Genomic DNA, 18,729 nt, shown 5'->3' with positions numbered 1-18,729 from the left:
GCCTGGAGTTGAGCCACTCTCCCCATTAACACCCGCGGTACCTTCCCCTGCAACAGTAAAAATGCAAAACCTGCTGGCATACCACCTCCCTCACCTCTGTTCACAGTCCTTCTACCTGAGGCAGAGGTTCACCTGCCCCTCCTCCAACCTAGTTTACTGCATCCAGTGCTCCTGATGTGGTCTAAGGAAACATTTCACCGAACCTCTCAGCCAGGCCTGTAAGGACCAGCCTGACCTCCCAGTCACTGCCTATTTCAATTCCTCTTCCCTTTCCCTCTCCGACATGTCCATCTTCGGTCTCCTCCATTGCTACAGTGAATCAGACTGCAGATTGGAGGAATAATAGCTTATCTTCCGCCTGGGCAGCCTGCAGCCCATATGACTCAACATTGTGTTCTCCAATTTCAAATAACCTTCCCACCCAACCCCCATCTCCCTTTACAGCTCCACCTCCTCCCTTCCATTCCTCCTACCAACCCTTCCTTCTAGCTACCAATTATATGCATTCCTTCCATTAACCAACCAGGTCGTATCCACCACCTGTATTCACCTATCACTACCTGACTGTTCTGACCCTCTCCCCGCCCATAACCCTCCACTTGATTGACCTACCATCCATCAGTTTCAACATTCACTTCCTCCATCACTGAGTTGTGACAGAAGTGTGTATCACCTATAAGATGCACAGAAGTAACTCAGCACAACCTTCAACAGCATACATCAAATCTAAGAGTTCTGCTACATAGAAGGACAAGGGCATCAGATGCATTGGAGCATCACATGTGCCCCTCGAAACCACACATCATCCTTACTTTGATCTGTTTCACCATTACTTCACTCTAAGGTGTACTTAGTGCACTATGGACAGCAGTGATTCAAGGATGCAACTCACCACAACTTTCTCAAGGTCAGTTAGGGATGAATAATGAATATCAACCGAGCTAGCAACCCTCAAATCACCTGGGCAACATTTGCTAGGCAGCAGAGAAAAGCTGAACATTTCCCATCTTAGCAACCTTTGGCAGACAGGGTCAGCAACTCAGAGGACCTGGAATGAGCTAATTCCATCAGCATACAATCAACAACCTCTGCACTTGTTTGGCCACATGTATCAGGTGGTTGGTGGCTTTATACCCACAGACCTTCTGGGCAGAAAACTGACCACGTGGTCACAACTTTCTTATCCATACCTCTACTACAAGGGTATCTGCAAGTGAGACAGAAAGGTGGTTGATACTAAAACTGACAACTGAGGCACATGTGACTTCTGAAGGCTGACTATTCAGAAGCGTGTTGCAAGAGGCAAACAGAAACCCTATTTGGCATGAAGAGGACACACAAATCAGAGGTTAGCAAGTTATATATCTTCTTAGCCCATTGTCTGCCTTTGCAGCAAAGGTGGTGGAAACTGCATACTAGATTGTAACCCCTGAAGCACATCATATGATGCTTAACACAGAGTTGCCCACCATAGTGCAAACCATTAACTTATGAGAAAGATGATTGCTGACACTGTTACAATTCTTACTGTATAATCTGCTGTGGGATACTGTAGTCCTCAGCTGTGTTAGATGACTGTTTTGTATTTGGATAACTGCTTCCACTTTGCACTGTTACATATTCACCCACAAACTATGGCTGTAAATCTTCCGTGTCTCTGATTGGTTTTCTGTTGGCTCCTCATCAACAACCAAGCATCCCTAATCTTTCATCACTAAGGCTGTTGGGATTGGTCCCCCTTCCAGAGTGTTAGCAGTGGTGGGTTCCTTTGCTGAAATGTGACAATAATACTCTAATTCTAAATAAAAATCTAAATCTATGTCTCACCTTGTTCCTTCTTAACCTATGGGGATTTCCTTCATGAGAGTGTTTATCTGATTGTCTGATTGAAATGCTGATTATGCTTGTGCTGTGGTAAGTAGTGTTCTTCATGTGTACCTTGTAGAGCACTGGGTTCCCTCTGCTGCACGAAGAGCAGATGGATCATTATGAATGCATAAGCAGTCTTGACCATCTGTACCACAGTGAGATCTAAGACCAGAAAAGGAGAAAACTCTTTTTTAATGAGTCTCCTGTAAACAGCGCAATAAACCTGTTTTACACTTCTGAAATAACTCCAATAATGTGCGAAGTAATAATTTGATCTTACAGCAGTAATTTTAATGTGAGCAAATTTTCATTTCCTATTGTTAGTTTTTTATTGTAAGATAATTTCAGGTTTTGAAGTGAATAATTCATCTTCCATCAGTTTCTACATAAAATGTTTGACAAAATTATGTCAAAATTGAGGTATTACAGCTACTACATTATGGAAGATTGAGCACACTGGGGCTTTTTGCTTTAGAAAAGGGAAGATTTAGAGGTGATCTGATAGATATTTTAAAAATTAGGAATGCTTTCAACAGGGAAATCAGGAGCTGAATCTTAACTTCCAAAAGTAAGGAGTTTGTCATCATGTTAGATGTTCAAGTGCAAAAAATATGAAACAGGAACCCAACCTGCCATCTTCCAGTATGATGGAAATGGGACAAGGAACAGGCACCAATCTGCTGTAGAAGCAATTTGATTTTTAAAATATTGTTATAAATATGCATACCTCCATTCTAACAATTGCCATATTCTTACTTTCACCAGACAAGTTTCCCAGGCCTCAGGAAACCAGAAACAAAAAAAGAGATGAGAAGGACAGTGCAAAGTGCCTTTCCAGCTCTGCTTTTGTTCAGTAGATCAGGAGCATTTCTTGCTGTTTCAACATGCTATGTAATAAACCACCACACTTTCTGCTCCACCTTTGAACATCCTAAGCCCCGACCTTGATGTTTGACACCCCTCCACTTTCTATAATATACTAAAACCACGCAACCTCTTTCCTAGCAGCACATTTAACTAGCAGCATGAGGCTACAGTGCAGAATAAATACAAGATAGTTACTATTAACATTGTAGAGAGTTGAGGAGGAAGTTCTTTATTGAGATTGCTTAAAATGTGGAGATCACTCCCACAGGAAATGATTGAGGCAAATAGCTCAAATGCTTTTAAAAGGGAAATAGATGAGTAAGTGGAAGAAAAGGCTGAAAGACTGAAATGAATTAGATGGAATGCCATACAACCCATGTTGTACAGAGCTGCATGGTCAAATAACCTGTTTCTGTAATGTTGCTATGTAATGACAATTGAACAAATAAGACTAATTTTAATAAAATACAAGGAACATCTTAACATTATGCCATCTTTTATTTACCTATAGGAAGCAGAAGAAAATAAAAAAGCTTTGCAGAAAGATCAGTGTTGGCTGGCTGAAATACAGAGGATTCTGGAAGGCCAGGTATTGAAGCAACTTGTGTGTAAACAATTCTTTCATGCTTACTGTAGTCTAAAAATAGCAGGAAACATGTAAAGCTCACCTTATATGAAAAACATCACAGTAAAAATAGTATTTCCATAAATTTAAATATACAACATACAGAATATTGAGTCAAAATGTAATTTAAAAATTACTCTTATATTTTAACTTTATTCAGAAATTACTTCAGTGTTGTTTCACAGTCCAGTTTACAAATTTACCAATCTGCAATGATTTTTATTGTGTCTAGGTGCCATAACTTCACAACACATTCACTTAAACTTACTACTTTAATGTGTGGATCATTTCACTGGCATAACTAATTTGGAAGTGAAGGAGATCTGAATTATTTATTTATCTTAAACCAAACTTTACGAAGTTAAACATTGACTTCATTGTTGCATCTTACTCTGTGAATGCCAAATCTGCTTGGGAATAAAGATGCGATAGTGCAGATATTTGATAGCAGGGTGAATCAAACAATACAAGGCTGGTACTTCCAAAGTTCTATTGCATCAAATGAGCTGGTCCACATAGAAAGCTGTAGAAGCAGGTCGATCCCCAGTAGTAACAGAAATAGAACCATATGCAGAGGCAAAGGTAGTCATGTGTTACAGAGCAGTACAACTCACTAAGGCCAGCCACATGCATCGATCTGTGCACATCCTTCCTTGCGGTTGGGGAAAGTAAGGCAACCAGAAGTTCAAGTTCTGAATTTTATTGTGAAACCTTATATTTGTGCTGTTGTCTTCATGCCATTCCACATCACATGAAATCCTGAAGTACATTTGCAGAATTGCGTCAGAACAGCAATGTTAGTGCACTACTGCAGAGGTCAATTTGTATATTTTCTTTGGGTATTGGGAAGATGTATATCTAAGATGAAAATACTGTGGAAATGCACATATAGCACTGGATAGAGACAAGTATATGTGAAATATTACAACAGCTGTGGTACCAATTAAAACAGAACATCTCTTTGCTTCTTGCATCTCTCTTTCTCTCTTTCTCAGTCTCTCTCTCTTTCTCTCTCTCTCTCTCTCTCTCTCTCTCATTCTTCCCTTGCCGAAACTAAGTGGAGGAATGGGGAGGAGTGATTAACAGCTTGTGATCAGACTCTGAATGTAAATATGTTTGAGAGATCAGACAAACAATTGTATTTTGGTAGCACTTGAGTGATCAAGGATTAGCAAATATTTTCAATGAATTCATTATGTCCCATGGACATATTCCTGGAACAATCCTAAACACCATGTCCACTATTAGAATATAATTTCTAGGGGAAGTTCATAAGATTTGAAGAAATGTATGATCAACAAATCACTGATGAACATACTGAAGATGCTGAAATATTATAGCATTGTTATGGCATAGAAAGAGGTTCTTTGACCATCATTTCTGCACTGGCTGTCCAAATGACCATCATGGCTTACCTTTTCCCCTCTTGCACAATGTGTTTCTGTTTAAATAATCATCCAATGCCCTCTTGAATGTCTCAATTTAACCTGCCTCCTCCACATTTCCAGGTAGTGCATCATGAACTCAAACCTCCCAATGTGTGGCAAATGTTTTCTCATCTTTTATTTGCGTCATTTGCAAGACACTTTAAATATGTGCTCGCTCATTGATCTTTTTTATGAGTGGGAGCAGCTTCTCCCTGTCTACTCTATCTAACCTGTTCGCTATTTTGAAAACTGCAATCAGATCACCTCTTAGCCTTCTTCTGTTCAAAGAAAACAGTCTCAACCCCTCCAATGTGTACTTATAACTGAAGTTTTTTATTCCTCAAATTGTTTTTGTAAGCGTCTTCTGCACCCTCTCTGATCTGTTCATATCTTTCCTGTGGAAAATGTATAAATCTTGGGTTCCAATGATTTCCTGAAGGCGGCCAGTAGGACATGTGCAATTTTAATAACTATTTCACTCATTATTTATAGGCACAGGTGGGATGCAGGTTAGCTCAATTGGCTGAGTGGTTGACTTAAGATACAGAGTGACATCAATAGCAAGGGTTCAATTCCCACACTGGCCAGGATGCAGGAGAGAGAGAGAGAGCAGCTCGAGATTAAAAGTTTTCATGGTTCCCCTCGCAGAATGTGGGTGGGAGCTCATGCTGAATTAAATTAACCAAATTTAAATGAGCCTGGAGAATCTCCTAATCTGCAGTAGAGGGAGGACCTCCAGAAGAAACCTTCACTATGAGTGATAGTTTTAAATAAGACATGTCTAACCTGAGAGAGAAATGAACAGAAGTAAATCCCCAGCAGCTGAGAATCACTGTGGCCTTGGTGGCGTATATCAAATAACTACATCAGGGATAATGTGAAGTATTCCTCTGGTGTGAGTTTTTTGGTTGTGTTCAAGATAAAAGGGAAAATTGTAACAAACCCAACCTCTCGATACACATCATCTCCCCATTTCCTTCTGTTCTCAATTTCAGTTAATCAGAAAGCTTTGGGTTGAGATTTCTATGACATAAATCCCTTCTTCATCCATTACAGTTTAGAGATATGAACAGGAAAAGACAGATTAGATAAAGATAAACTATTTTCACTGGCTGGGGATTCTCGAGCTAGAGATATATTCTAAAAATTAGGGCCACACTGTTCAGGAGAGATGTTAGGAAGCATTAATGAGTCGTCAGTGTTTGGAAATCATTTCAATAAATGGCAGTGGATATTCCATCAGTTGTTAGTTTTAAATCTGAGAAGGATACATTTTTATTAAGCAAAGATATTGAGGGATAAAGGCCATTGGTAAATATGGAGTCAGACCACAAATCAGCCGTGATATCACTGACTGGTGGAACAGGTTAAAAGCCTGAATGACATGCCTCTGTTCTTATGTTCCTACAATTTGCTCTAATATTCCTCCCAATATCATGGTCCACTTTTACAGCTGTAACTATTCAGCTACACACTCCACTGTTCTGAATCTGCATCAGTCTTCATATTCTGCTGATACTCAGCATCCTGTTAGATTACCTTAAAAATCCACTATGCCATCACTCAGATTCTTTAGAATGTTTCTTTAAAAACCTACCTCTAACTGCACGACTAGTTTTGTGTAATATCACCCATTCCATGCAAAGCCTCTTTCTGTTTCCCTTGTGAACTTCTCAGGGTTATCAAGATATAAATGCAATGTGCAATATGTGTTGTAGAATAACACTGCAGTTATCTGACACGTATAAGGATCATTCTTTCCAATGGCGCATTCTTGAGTATAAATTTTAAAAAGGAAAGAATAAGGCTGTTTTCAGCATAATAGTTGTATAGATAAAATTACTATCTCTCCAATAATAATATAAATTTGTGCCAATATAAAATATGTGTAGGAACAAGGTAGCTCAAGCAACACAGTATTATTAGTTGTTTATATTCAGCAATAAATTAGAATACCTGAAGAGTGGTTCATAGCTTTGTGACCTTTTCCAAGGGATTCGCTTGCAGTCAATTCATGTTTTCCTCACAGCTGGACAGCTGTTTATTACCATGTCTTCCTGTATTCTGCGCAATATTTTCTACAGAGACTGTGCACAGCTTGTTAGTGGGAACTGAATATTGATTTGGAATCCTGTCGATGCAGAAAGAATGAAAAAATGTCCACTAGAGACCTCGCAAACATATTCCTATTGATATTTCCGTGCTGAGTGGAAAGCTGCACACTTGATGACAAGGCTGAGACTGTCTTGAATCACAGGCAAATCCACAGAGATTCCTGGTGTGACCTCTGTGTTTCTTTTCTCTTATCAGTTTCCAAGTTTTTTTTTCTTTATTAACATACTGTCTTCGGGAATACTGTGTCTGTCACAAGTGATTAAGGACAATCAATTGACATTTGGTTATTCCAATTTGTCCGTGGTATTAGTCTCTTGATGTGAGTAAGGTCTGAAGCTGAATTGAGGTAAAACTGTGCATGACTTATTTTATCAAGTGTTGGCTTTCTGGGGTTTAGGAGGGGCATTATCAAGGAGGTGAATTCTTGTTTATGAATTTCACCATACTGCTGCCTTAATGTTTTATAATTTGATTTCATCTTTGCAATGCCAGAAAGCCATTGAAGTCACATTGTATTGGTAGCATTGGGATGTACGTGTGCACACGCTCCACATTTTTATAAAATCTAATCTTTGAATGTGAACTCCAGTAGAGGACGCAGTATATATTAGTTTCTGTCAGTGTCTTTGTATTTTATTCTAATGCAGTATTCATTTCAGGCTGTATTAATGGATTTAACTGTAACATTGATTTGAGGGGAGTAATTTTCCTCTTTTGCTGTGATAACTCACCCAATTGTGTGCCAGTTACAATGTCAAGAGCTGACAGGTGAGTACGGGTGGGTTTCTCGGCCAATCACTAGTCTTAACACTGGTACCTAGAGTCACCAGAAATTGTTGGCAAATCAAAAAATCTGTAGCCATTGACCTTACGACTGCCGGCCGTGGCCCACGCTCAGGTGATCCAGCGATGAGGAAAGGAAAAGGGTTCTGGAATGTTAGAGAAAAGGGCACGGGGTGGTTTTCAAAGTTCATCCTTTGCTCCCCATCTATGCTTCCAGTTGCCTCCAGATTGAGGCGGGTGGAGGCCCCTTCCAATAATGTAGACGCAGGTCCTCCCTGGTTTCCTAGTCAGAAAGCTAGCTACCTTTCTCGCCAGCGAGAACGCAAGGAATTGGGGGACTTAGTGACTTGAGACTCTTGGGTGATTGTTAATTGACTAATTTTGTTTTGACTGGTTGTTTGTCAAGAACGTTTCCGATGAACCTTTTCACCAGAACTTGATAACATGGCGAAAGGGGTGGGTATCTCATCAGGGCCAGTTCACACATTTATTTCTCCTCTCACCACCTCTCTTGCCAACTGTGGGGGGTGCATATTCCACCCATCGTGCCAAAGCTCCAAATTTGAATAATCTATAGAATGTGATGGTGCAGTTTTCTGATGAAGGGCTTATGCCCAAAATGTCGACTCTCCTGCTCCTTGGATGCTGCTTGACCTGCTGTGTTTTTCCAGAACCACACTCTCAACTTTGATCTCCAGCATCTGCAGTCCTCAATTTCTACCTGCATTTCCATAAAGCCTTAGAATCGCATTGTTGAAGTTTTATATCCTACTTTTGTTACTTTGTATTGTATTTTAAATAGCATGTTGTTTACTACATAAATATAAGGAACAACTGCTCCATACCCCTTGTTCTTGAATGTGATGTTGACTCCCAAATCCATGCAAATTTTACCTGAAATGTTAAATGCTGGTTATATTCTTAACAATTCAGTCATAATCATGGAACCACTTGTAATGTGAAATCATTCTCTACCCACACTGTTACCTCTTGTCTCTCTCAAGAAATACAAACCCTCTCAGTTCACACTTATATACTCCCTTCCCAGCAGCAGACATACTGACACCACTTAGATCTAGGTTAGAAATCACACAACACCAGGTTATAGTGCAACAGGTTTAATTGGGAGCACTAGCTTTCGGAGTGCCGCTCCTTCATTAGGTGGTTGTCAACCACCTGATGAAGGAGCGTCGCTCCAAAAGCTGATGCTTCCAATTAAACCTGTTGCACTATAACTGGGTGTTGTGTGATTTTTAACTTTGTACACCCTATTCCAACACCGGCATCTCCAAATCATCACTTAGATCTAATTCTCCACCACCTCTCTTTATCACTCTATTGTCCAACAGCTAGTGTAGCAGAAATTTTATGCAACTAAACATCAGAAAGATCGAAGCCATTATCTTCAGTACCCATAACAAACTCTGTTCTTTCACTGCCAATTCCATCCCACTCCCTGACAACTGGCTGACGCTAAAGCAGCCTGTTTGCCATCCTGGTATCGCATTTGATTCTGTGATGACCTTCAAAATACAGAGTTGAGCCATCGTTCAGAAATCTATTTCCACCTTTGTAATATCACCCAACTCCACAATTGCCTCAGCTCAGCGGTTGCTGAGACCCTCGTCCATGCCTGTTATCTCAACTTGGAGAAAGTGAGGACTGCAGATGCTGGAGACCAGAGTTGAAAAATGTGGTGCTGGAAAAACACAGCAGGCCAGGCAGAATCCGAGGAGCAGGAGAATCGACGTTTCGGGCATAAGCTCTTCTTCAGGAATGAGGCTGGTGTGCCAAGCGGGCTGAGATAAAAGGTAGGGGGGAGGGAATTTGGGGGAGGGGCGCTGGGAATATGATAGGTGGAAGGAGGTGGGGGTGAGGGTGATAGGCCAGAGAGGGGGTGGGGGCGGAGAGGTCAGGAAGAAGATTGCAGGTCAAGAGGGTGGTGCTGAATCCGAGGGTTGGGACTAAGATAAGGTGAGGGGAGGGGAAATGAGGAAACTGGAGAAATCTACATTCATCCCGTGTGGTTGGAGGGTATCCGGGTACAGCGGATACAGTAAATGATGTGTGCGGAGGTGCAGGTGAATTTGCGACGGATATAGAAGGATCCATTGGGGCCTTAGAGGGAGGTGAGGGGGGAGGTGTGGGCGCAAGTTTTGCACTTCTTGAGGTTGCAGGGGAAGGTGCCGGGAGTGGAGGGGTGTGGACCTGATGAGGGAGTCGCGGAGGGTGTGGTCTCTCCTGAATGCTGATAGGGGTGGAGAGGGAAATATATCCCTGGTGATAGGGGTGGAGAGGGAAATATATCCTTCCAATCCTCTCCACTTCCTCCAAACCAAGGGAGTAGCCAACACATCTCCTCCACTTCTCGCACCGCCGCCCTTGAGCCCCGCCCCACCACTCGCCACCAGGACAGAACCCCACTGGTCCTCACCTTCCACCGCACCAACCTCCGGATACATTGTATCATCCTCTGTCATTTCCACCACCTCCATACAGACCCCAAACCGGTATCCGCTGCACCCGATACGGTCTCCTCTACACTGGGGAGACAGGCCGCCTACTTGCGGAATGTTTCAGGGAACACCTCTGGGACATCCGCACCAACCAACCCAACTGCCCCGTGGCTGAACACTTTAGCTCCCCCTCCCACTCCGCCAATGACATGCAGGTCCTTGGCCTCCTCCATTGCCAGACCCTGGCCACACGACGCCTGGAGGAACAGCGCCTCATCTTCCGCCTAGAAACCCTCCAACCACACGGAATGAATGTAGATTTCTCCAGCTTCCTCATTTCCCCTCCCCCCACTTTATCTCAGTCCCAACCCTCGGATTCAGCACCACCCTCTTGACCTGCAATCTTCTTCCTTACCTCTCCACCCCCACCCCCTCTCCGGCCTATCACCCTCACCCTCACCTCCTTCCCCCTATCGTATTCCCAGCGCCCTCCCTCAAATTCCCTCCCCGCTTGGCACACCAGCTTCATTCCTGAAGAAGGGCTTATGCCTGAAACGTCGATTCTCCTGCTCCTTGGATGCTGCCTGGCCTGCTGTGTTTTTCCAGCACCACATTTTTCAACTCTGTTATCTCAACTTGACTACTTCAGTATACATCTGGTTCGTCTCTTACATTTAATCTTCCATAAACTTAATGTCATCCGAACTCTGACGCTTATGTCTTAACCAGCACCACATCCCAATAACCCATCATTCCTCTGCTCACCAGCTCCCAATTTAGCAACACCTGAATTTCAGAACCACAGAATAGTTAAATACAGAAGGAGGCTTTTCATGTCTGCACCTATTTTCTGTGGAAGTAATTTATCTGGTGTCACTTTCCTGCCTCTTCCCTGTATTTGTGCGCATTCTTCCTTGGTAACAATCCAGCTTGTGTTTGGATAATTTGGTTGAACATGCCTCCACCTCACCCAAATTCCAGGTGCTAATCACTCACTCCATGAAAAAGTTACTTCTCGTGTCACAATTCTTTCTTTTGCCAATTGTGTTAATATTGTGTTGTGATTATTCCACGAATAGGAACAGTTTCTCTCGATCTAGTCTGTACAGGCCCCTCATGATTTTGAGAATCTCTATCAATCTTCTCTCAACCTTCTCTTCTCCACCTTCACTGACCCATCTACATAACAGAATCTTCTCATCCCTCATACCATTCTCATGAATCTTTTCTGTACCCTGCACCTTTCACAAAGTATGGTGCCCCAAACAGGTTGTCATTCATTCATGGTATGTGAGCATCTCTGGGTAGGCCAGCATTTATTGCCCAGAATGCAGTTAAAAGTCAACCATATTCTTTTCGGTCTGGAGTCACCTGTAGGCTAAACTCTCAACCTGTCCTGCCACCTTCAATGCTTTAAGTCCATTTATCCCCAAGTACCTTTGCTACTCTATCCCTTTACAATCGTAACCTTTATTTTGAATTGTTTAACATTTTTCCTACCAAAAAACATTTATCTACTTTTAACTTTCAGATTCCACATTAGTTTATAACACCAACCTGTGTTCTTTTGAAGTTCTACATTATCTTCCCCATAGTTTACAATGCATTCAAGTTTTTTTATCAGCTGCAAATTTTAGAATTGTGCTCTGTACACCAAGATCTAGATCATTAATATTTATCAGAAAAAGCAAATTAACCCCTGAGAAATTCCAGCAGAAACTTTTCAACAACCAGAAAAACTTGTATTGACAACTATTCTGTTTCCTTTCACTCAACCAATTTCATATCTACGTTGCTGTGTGCCTTCTGTACTATGAGCTGTAACTTGCTTACATGCTTGTTGGGTGTTTGTCAAATACCTTCTAGGAGTCTGTGTATGACACATCAACAGCTTAACCTTCATGAAGCTCCTATGGTACCTAATCAAAAAGTTCCTGCAAGTTATTTGAGCATGATTGCTCTTAACAAATCTATGCTCAATTTTCTTAATTATCCCACGTAAGAAATAGGAGCAGTCCACTTCAAACATAAAAGAGCTTATTGTTTTACACCAGTGGGGAGAGAGCCTTAGGGCAGTCCAGGGACCTTTCCGCCGAACAAAAGAAAACATGCAGTTTAAATACAGTTACTTAGCCCATTTCAGCTGGCTGTCATTTAACTACTCAGTCAGAAATCACACAACACCAGATTATAGTCCAACAGATTTATTTGGAAGCACTAGCTTTCAGAGCACTGCTCCTTTGCCAAAAGCTGGTGCTTCCAAATAAATCTTTTGCACTATAACCTGATGTTGTGTGATTTTTAACTTCCACCCCAGTCCAACACCGGCTCCTCCACATCATTTAACTACTCATCCGATTACCTGGGAGTCTTAACACCATGTGAACGCATGATCAGACCCTTCCCTTCAATCCCATGATGAATACCAGCCTTTGGACCAGCTTGGTATGGAGGTTTCTATCAGTGTTCCACAAGGCTGTACTTTAATAACAGCCTCTACACAAGCAACTACATCTACTTGTGTTCTACAGGACCCATTGTATACATTTGGCAAGATCCTTTGTGTGTTATCTTAATCTAGTTACCTTGAATATACTTCTATGAAGATGGCTAATTACTTTAGCTTGAAATTTAACTTTAAACAGCAGACTATGGAAGCTGCTATTTCAGCTAAAAGTCTTTCTTAGCCATTTTATGTAAAACCACTTTCAGACATCTTATATTGCTTCAGCTATGAACAGCCCTATGACTATCATCAGACTTTTGAAATGGAATGAATATTGTGGATATTATGGACAAATATCAACATGGGAGGAGAGTTTCTTTTTATTTTACAGTGTGGACTCAAAAATTGTACATACCTCTCTGGGCCCTACAAGAAAAACTGATCCAGTTTCCGAAGAATGAGCATCTTCTGTTCTTTTCTTGGGTGGCAGCGGACAATTTGTGTGCTGATGAGGCTAGATAGTGAAAATTGCCATTGGCAGTTGTGAGACTAACTTAGTCACTATTAAAATCAATGTTGATGTGTTTAATATGAGATGACGGCATTAGTTTACAATACTTGGCACTAACACAATAATCAAGTTATATCAGACAGCATACAAACAATAGTTTGTTAGCAACAGCCAAACAAGAGATCCTCAAATCCAGTGAGCAAAGGCAACAAGGTCAGTCTGAGCAGATTCATTTGATTAGGATGGTGCAAATAATATAAATTCAATAATTCAGAGAAACAACATGGCTTTAGGTCATTGTCCAAATTATCTCAATTCTTATGTTAATAGATAAAATAAAATCCAAAGTTCTTGGTTGCTTGCTTTTATGTTTTAACAGCTTTTTAAAACGATTTTTCGTTCCAGTGTATGAAATGATGACAGACCCATAGCTCTATATTTGAGCTGTGGGATTTAAACTATAGTAATACAAAATTGTATTTTCATGTATATTTAAGAGGAATATTATTTCAGAAGGGTAGTAAAACCTGTTGTATTAATAATAAATGCAAATTTGTTTGACTTCAGAAACTCTTAGTTGGGTTAGTTCTAGCAGCACAGGCGAAATCTATATCTGTCAAAACCTGCCAAAACTTGATTAATTAATAAACTTGTAGTATCTGGACAAATTAACAGATTGACTTGAGGAAAAATGTGATAGGTTAGATGTTCTAATAGCAGATATTAATAAAAATGGGTTTTGCAGTATTATAAAAATCAGTGCATATTTATTCATGGACCAATTTAAAAATTATTTTACGCTATTTAAACTGAAATCTTTAAGTGGCTTTGGGCAACTTGTTGAGATTCATAAAGTGATGCTAAATAGATTGGTCTTTCATCTTACAGTACATGTGCTGTAATAATGATTAAAGTTTGATTGCTATGGCCCTTTAACAGACACTGATAAAGGCTGCTTTAATTTAAAGAATCTTCATATTAGGATACATTTATTTTCAAAAATTTGGAACTGCAACGGCAGTGTGATGAATTCATAAGACAAAAGCTAAAAAGCAATCCATTGTTGAGCATGAAGCAGCATTCGCTTCTGAGGTGAAACAATCTCCTTTTACCTCTCCAATTATTTTAAGTAAATCAAGATCTTGATAGAAATTGCATTAGTATGTTTGATTATGCAGTCTAAGATATAGTGTCTTTCTGTGCCACTGAGTCCAGAATCTCTGAGGTAATTGCCCAACAGTATTGATTTAATTGCCTAGGTTTATTTGTGGAATCCTAATTATTGACTGGAGGAAATTTAATGGAGCAGTCTTTATGAAGATTGGGAACCGCCGCTCCTGCTGTTGGACATAATGTACTGCATCATGTCCCTTTGGATTATATTGAACCATCATTTTATACCTTATTCCACTATGACAACACAATAACATTTAAAAAGTCATCCTCCTTATTTTCTAATCACTGATCTATCTTTCTTTACTGGCAAGTTGGAAGGTAGCACAGCACCAGTTGTGATCTTAAATGTTTATACTCTATTGCACTTGGGGAAAATTTTGAATTCAGTGTGAAAAAGATGTCCACCCATGCCTTATTACAGATAGGAATTAGACTTTTGAGAACTGTAGTAGCATCTTTCTTATCATTTTAAAACTGTGGTAAAGTTAGCTGTTCATTTCTGCAGTAACGTTTAAGTTAAAACTGTACGCATTTTCAAGAAAATTGCATTGGAGTGGTGAATTTAAAAATTCTTGGTTGGATAGCTTGTGTGTATTCAAGATAGCAGTGTGCTATTTCAAACTCTCTGTGCGAATAACTTGGAGAGGATACAAGAGTGGTTTATTAGGATGATTCCAGCAATGAGGGATTGCAGTTAGGTAGATAAGCTGGAGAAGCTGGGTTAGTTTCCCTTTGACCAAAGAAAGTTAAGGGGAGATTTTATAGTGGTGTTTAAATTCATGACAGCTTTTTTTTTCAAATAAATAAAGAGAAGCTGTGTCAAGTGACAACAGGACACAGATTTGACCTAATTGACAAATGAACCAGAAGATGTACGTAGGACAACATTTTAATGCAATAAGTGGTTTTGATTTGGATTGCACCTCCTGGTAGCATGGTGGCACAGATTCAATAGCAGCCTCCAAAAGGAAATTGGATAAATAATTGAAAGAGAATAAACTGCAGGCGAAAGAGCAAGGGAGTGGGACTAAATGGATTGCTGTTTGAAAGGATTTGTGCAGACTTGATGGACTGAATGGCCACCTTGTTTGCGAAACGATCCTATTATTCCATGTTTAACTACACATGTGCAAACTCTGTGGCTAGAGCAAAATTTATTGGTGGTGAGTATTAATAATCTTTATTATTCCTGTTGAAAAATTCAGGCCCACGTATTACAAATAGTAGTCACTAAGCATTGTTATCGCTGGTGAAAATATTGCATCAACTGTGACTACATCTAACACAAAACTGATATCGATTGAAATCTCTCGGCTATTGGCTAAAAATCATTTTTTTTGGTTGACTAGAGGTCTCAATGGTTAACCATGTTAAGGTGCTAATAGTCAATTCAAGGATGTTCCTGTTCTAAAATAATGAAGAATGAATTTCCCAGTGTGTTTTCGCTGTAAATCTGTCTTGTTTTGTTAAATAATAAATTCTATCTCAATGGTTTATGCAGAGGAGAGATTAGAACTATTTACTTCACATTGCTGTTATCTTTCTGAAGATCCGGAACCAGTGATTTCACCCTCTGGAAATTGATCACAAACAAGAGATCAATAGACATAAAGCCATTTTGTGCTACAATGGCTTTGAAGTATTAGCTCACAGAAGGAATGCAGAGAATGCAGCAGCAGGACCTGGGGATATGGAATTGTTGTTTGAAGAAATCAAATATTTAAAAGAAATTTGACAAAATAGGTGAATGGTTGATTATGGTGAAGAAAATAAAACTGTTTTTAGACTAGATTAGATTCCCTAAAGTGTGGAAATAGGCCCTTTGGCCCAACAAGTCCACACCGACCCTCTGAAGAGCAACCCTCCCGGTCCCATTTCCCACCGACCAATGCACCCAACACCATGGACAATCTAGCCTGGCTAATTCACCTGACTTGCACATCTTTGGACCGTGGGAGGAGACCAGAGCACCCAGAGGAAACCCACGCAGACACGGGGAGAATGTGCAAACTCCACATGCACAGTGATCCAGAGGTAGGAATTGAACCTGGGTCTCTGGCGCTGTGAGGCAGCAGTGCTAACCACAGAGTCACCCTGCTACATGAAATCACTTCTGGGGAAACTGGCATCAGAGCTAAATGTTGTGTGTGACAGAACCATTATTGAGAGAAAGCATATAATTTCATATCCCATGACAGCAGCTTACAGGGTTTATTGGGATCATGCATGACCAATATTCATCCCTCAAACTACATCACTGAGGCAGATGATCTAGTCAGAATCATTGCGTTGCTTGTGGAAGCTTGCTATGTGCACATTGGCTACTATGTTCCCACAATACAATGGTGGCTGCACATCAAAAGAACTGAATCGATTGTGAAATATTTTTGAGACAACTTGAGGAGGAAAAGAATGTTATCACTGTGGCTGTAGAGGTCATAGAGATGTACAGCATGGAAATAGACCCTTCGGTCCAACCCGTCCATGCTGACCAGATATCCCAACCCAATCTAGTCTAACCTGCCAGCACCCGGCCCATATCCCTCCAAACCCTTCCTATTCATATACCCATCCAAATGCCTCTTAAATGTTGCAATTGTACCAGCCTCCACTACTTCCTCTGGCAGCTCATTCCATACACGTACCACCCTCTGCGTGAAAGAATTGCCCCTTAGGTCTCTTTTATATCTTTCCCCTCTCACCCTAAACCTATGCCCTCTAGTTCTGGACTCCCCCGACCCCAGGGAAAAGACTTTATCTACTTATCCTGTCCATGCCCCTCATGATTTTGTAAACCTCTATAAGGTCACCCCTCAACCTCCGACGCTTCAGGGAAAACAGCCCCAGCCGGTTAGCCTCTCCCTATAGCTCAAATCCTCCAACCGTGGCAACATCCTTGGAAATCTTTTCTGAACCCTTTCAAGTTTCACAACATCCTTCTGATAGGAGGAAGACCAGAATTGCACGCAATATTCTAACAGTGGCCTAAACAATGTCCTATACAGCCACAACATGACCTCCCAACTCCTGTACTCAATACTCTGACCAATAAAAGAAAGCATACCAAACACCTTCTTCACTATCCTATCTACCTGCGACTCCACTTTCAAGGAGCTATGAACCTGCACTCCAAGATCTCTTTGTTCAGCAACACTTCCTAGGACTTTACCATTAAGTGTAGAAGTCCTGCTAAGATTTGCTTTCCCAAAATGCAGCACCTCGCATTTATCTGAATTAAACTCCATCTGCCACTTCTCAGCCCATTGGCCCATCTGGTCCAGATTCTATTGTAATCTGAGGTAACCTTCTTCGCTGTCCACTACACCTCCAATTTTGGTGTCATCTACAAACTTACTAACTGTACCTCTTATGCTCACATTCAAATCATTTATGTAAATGATAAAACCTAGAGGACCCAGCACCAATCCTTCTGGCACTCCACTGGTCACAGGCCTCCAGTCTGAAAAACAACCTTCCACCACCACCCTCTGTCTTCTACCTTTGAGCCAGTTCTGTATCCAAATGGCTAGTTCTCCTTGTATTCCATGAGATCTAACCTTGCTAATCAGTCTCCCATGGGGAACCTTGTCGAACGCCTTACTGAAATCCATATAGATCACATCTACTGCTCTGCCCTCATTAATTCTCTTTGTTACTTCTTCAAAATTGTGAGACATGATTTCCCATGCACAAAGCCATGTTGACTATCCCTAATCAGTCCTTGCCTTTCCAAATACATGTACATCCTGTCCGTCAGGATTCCGTCCAACAACTTGCCCACCACCGATGTCAGGCTCACTGGCTTGTCCTTTCCACCCTTCTGAAACAATGGCACCATGTTAGCCTACCTCCAGTCTTCCGGCATCTCACCTGTGACTATTGATGATACAAATATCTCAGTAAGAGGCCCAGCAATCACTTTTCTAGCTTCCCACAGAGTTCTAGGGTACACCTGATCAGGTCCTGGGGATTTATCCACTTTTCTGCGTTTCAAGACATCCAGCACTTCCTCCTGTAGTATGGACATTTTGCAAGGTGTCACCATCTATTTCCCTACATTCTATATCTACCATATCCTTTTCCATGGTAAATACTGATGCAAAATACTCGTTTAGTATCTCCCCCATTTTCTGCGGCTCCACATAAAGGCCGCCTTGCTGATCTTTGATGGGCCCTATTCTTTCCCTAGTTACCTTTTATCCTTAGTGTATTTGTAAACACCCTTTGGATTCTCCTTCATTCGATTTGCCAAAGCTATTTCATGTCCCCTTTTTGCCCTCCTGATTTCCCCTCTTAAGTATACTACTGCTGCCTTTATACTCTTCTAAGGATTCACTCGATCTATCCTGTCTATACCTTACATATACTTCCTTCTTTTTCTTAACCAAACCCTCAATTTCTTTAGTCATCTAGCATTCCCTATACCTACCAGCCTTTCCTTTCACCCTGACAGG

At 41.0% G+C, this 18,729-nt stretch overlaps 1 protein-coding gene across 3 annotated transcripts in view; it reads left to right on the top strand.

The window, feature by feature from the left end:
• Nucleotides 1–18,729, top strand: part of cntln (centlein, centrosomal protein) — a 470,872-nt gene that overhangs the window by 430,684 nt on the left and 21,459 nt on the right. For all 3 annotated transcript variants that reach the window (XM_087995387.1, XM_087995398.1, XM_087995382.1), the window contains exon 26: nucleotides 3,248–3,325. In XM_087995387.1, coding sequence (XP_087851513.1) covers nucleotides 3,248–3,325 — 78 coding nt within the window. The remainder of the gene's footprint in view (nucleotides 1–3,247; nucleotides 3,326–18,729) is intronic.

This window comes from Chiloscyllium plagiosum, unplaced genomic scaffold (genome assembly GCF_037043375.1).
Source record: "Chiloscyllium plagiosum isolate Xiang-an unplaced genomic scaffold, Cpla_swu_hap1 HiC_scaffold_2, whole genome shotgun sequence".
Lineage (NCBI taxonomy): Eukaryota > Metazoa > Chordata > Chondrichthyes > Orectolobiformes > Hemiscylliidae > Chiloscyllium > Chiloscyllium plagiosum.
The sequence above is the reverse complement of the archived record's forward strand: the minus strand, read 5'-3'. Positions and strand labels throughout refer to the sequence as shown.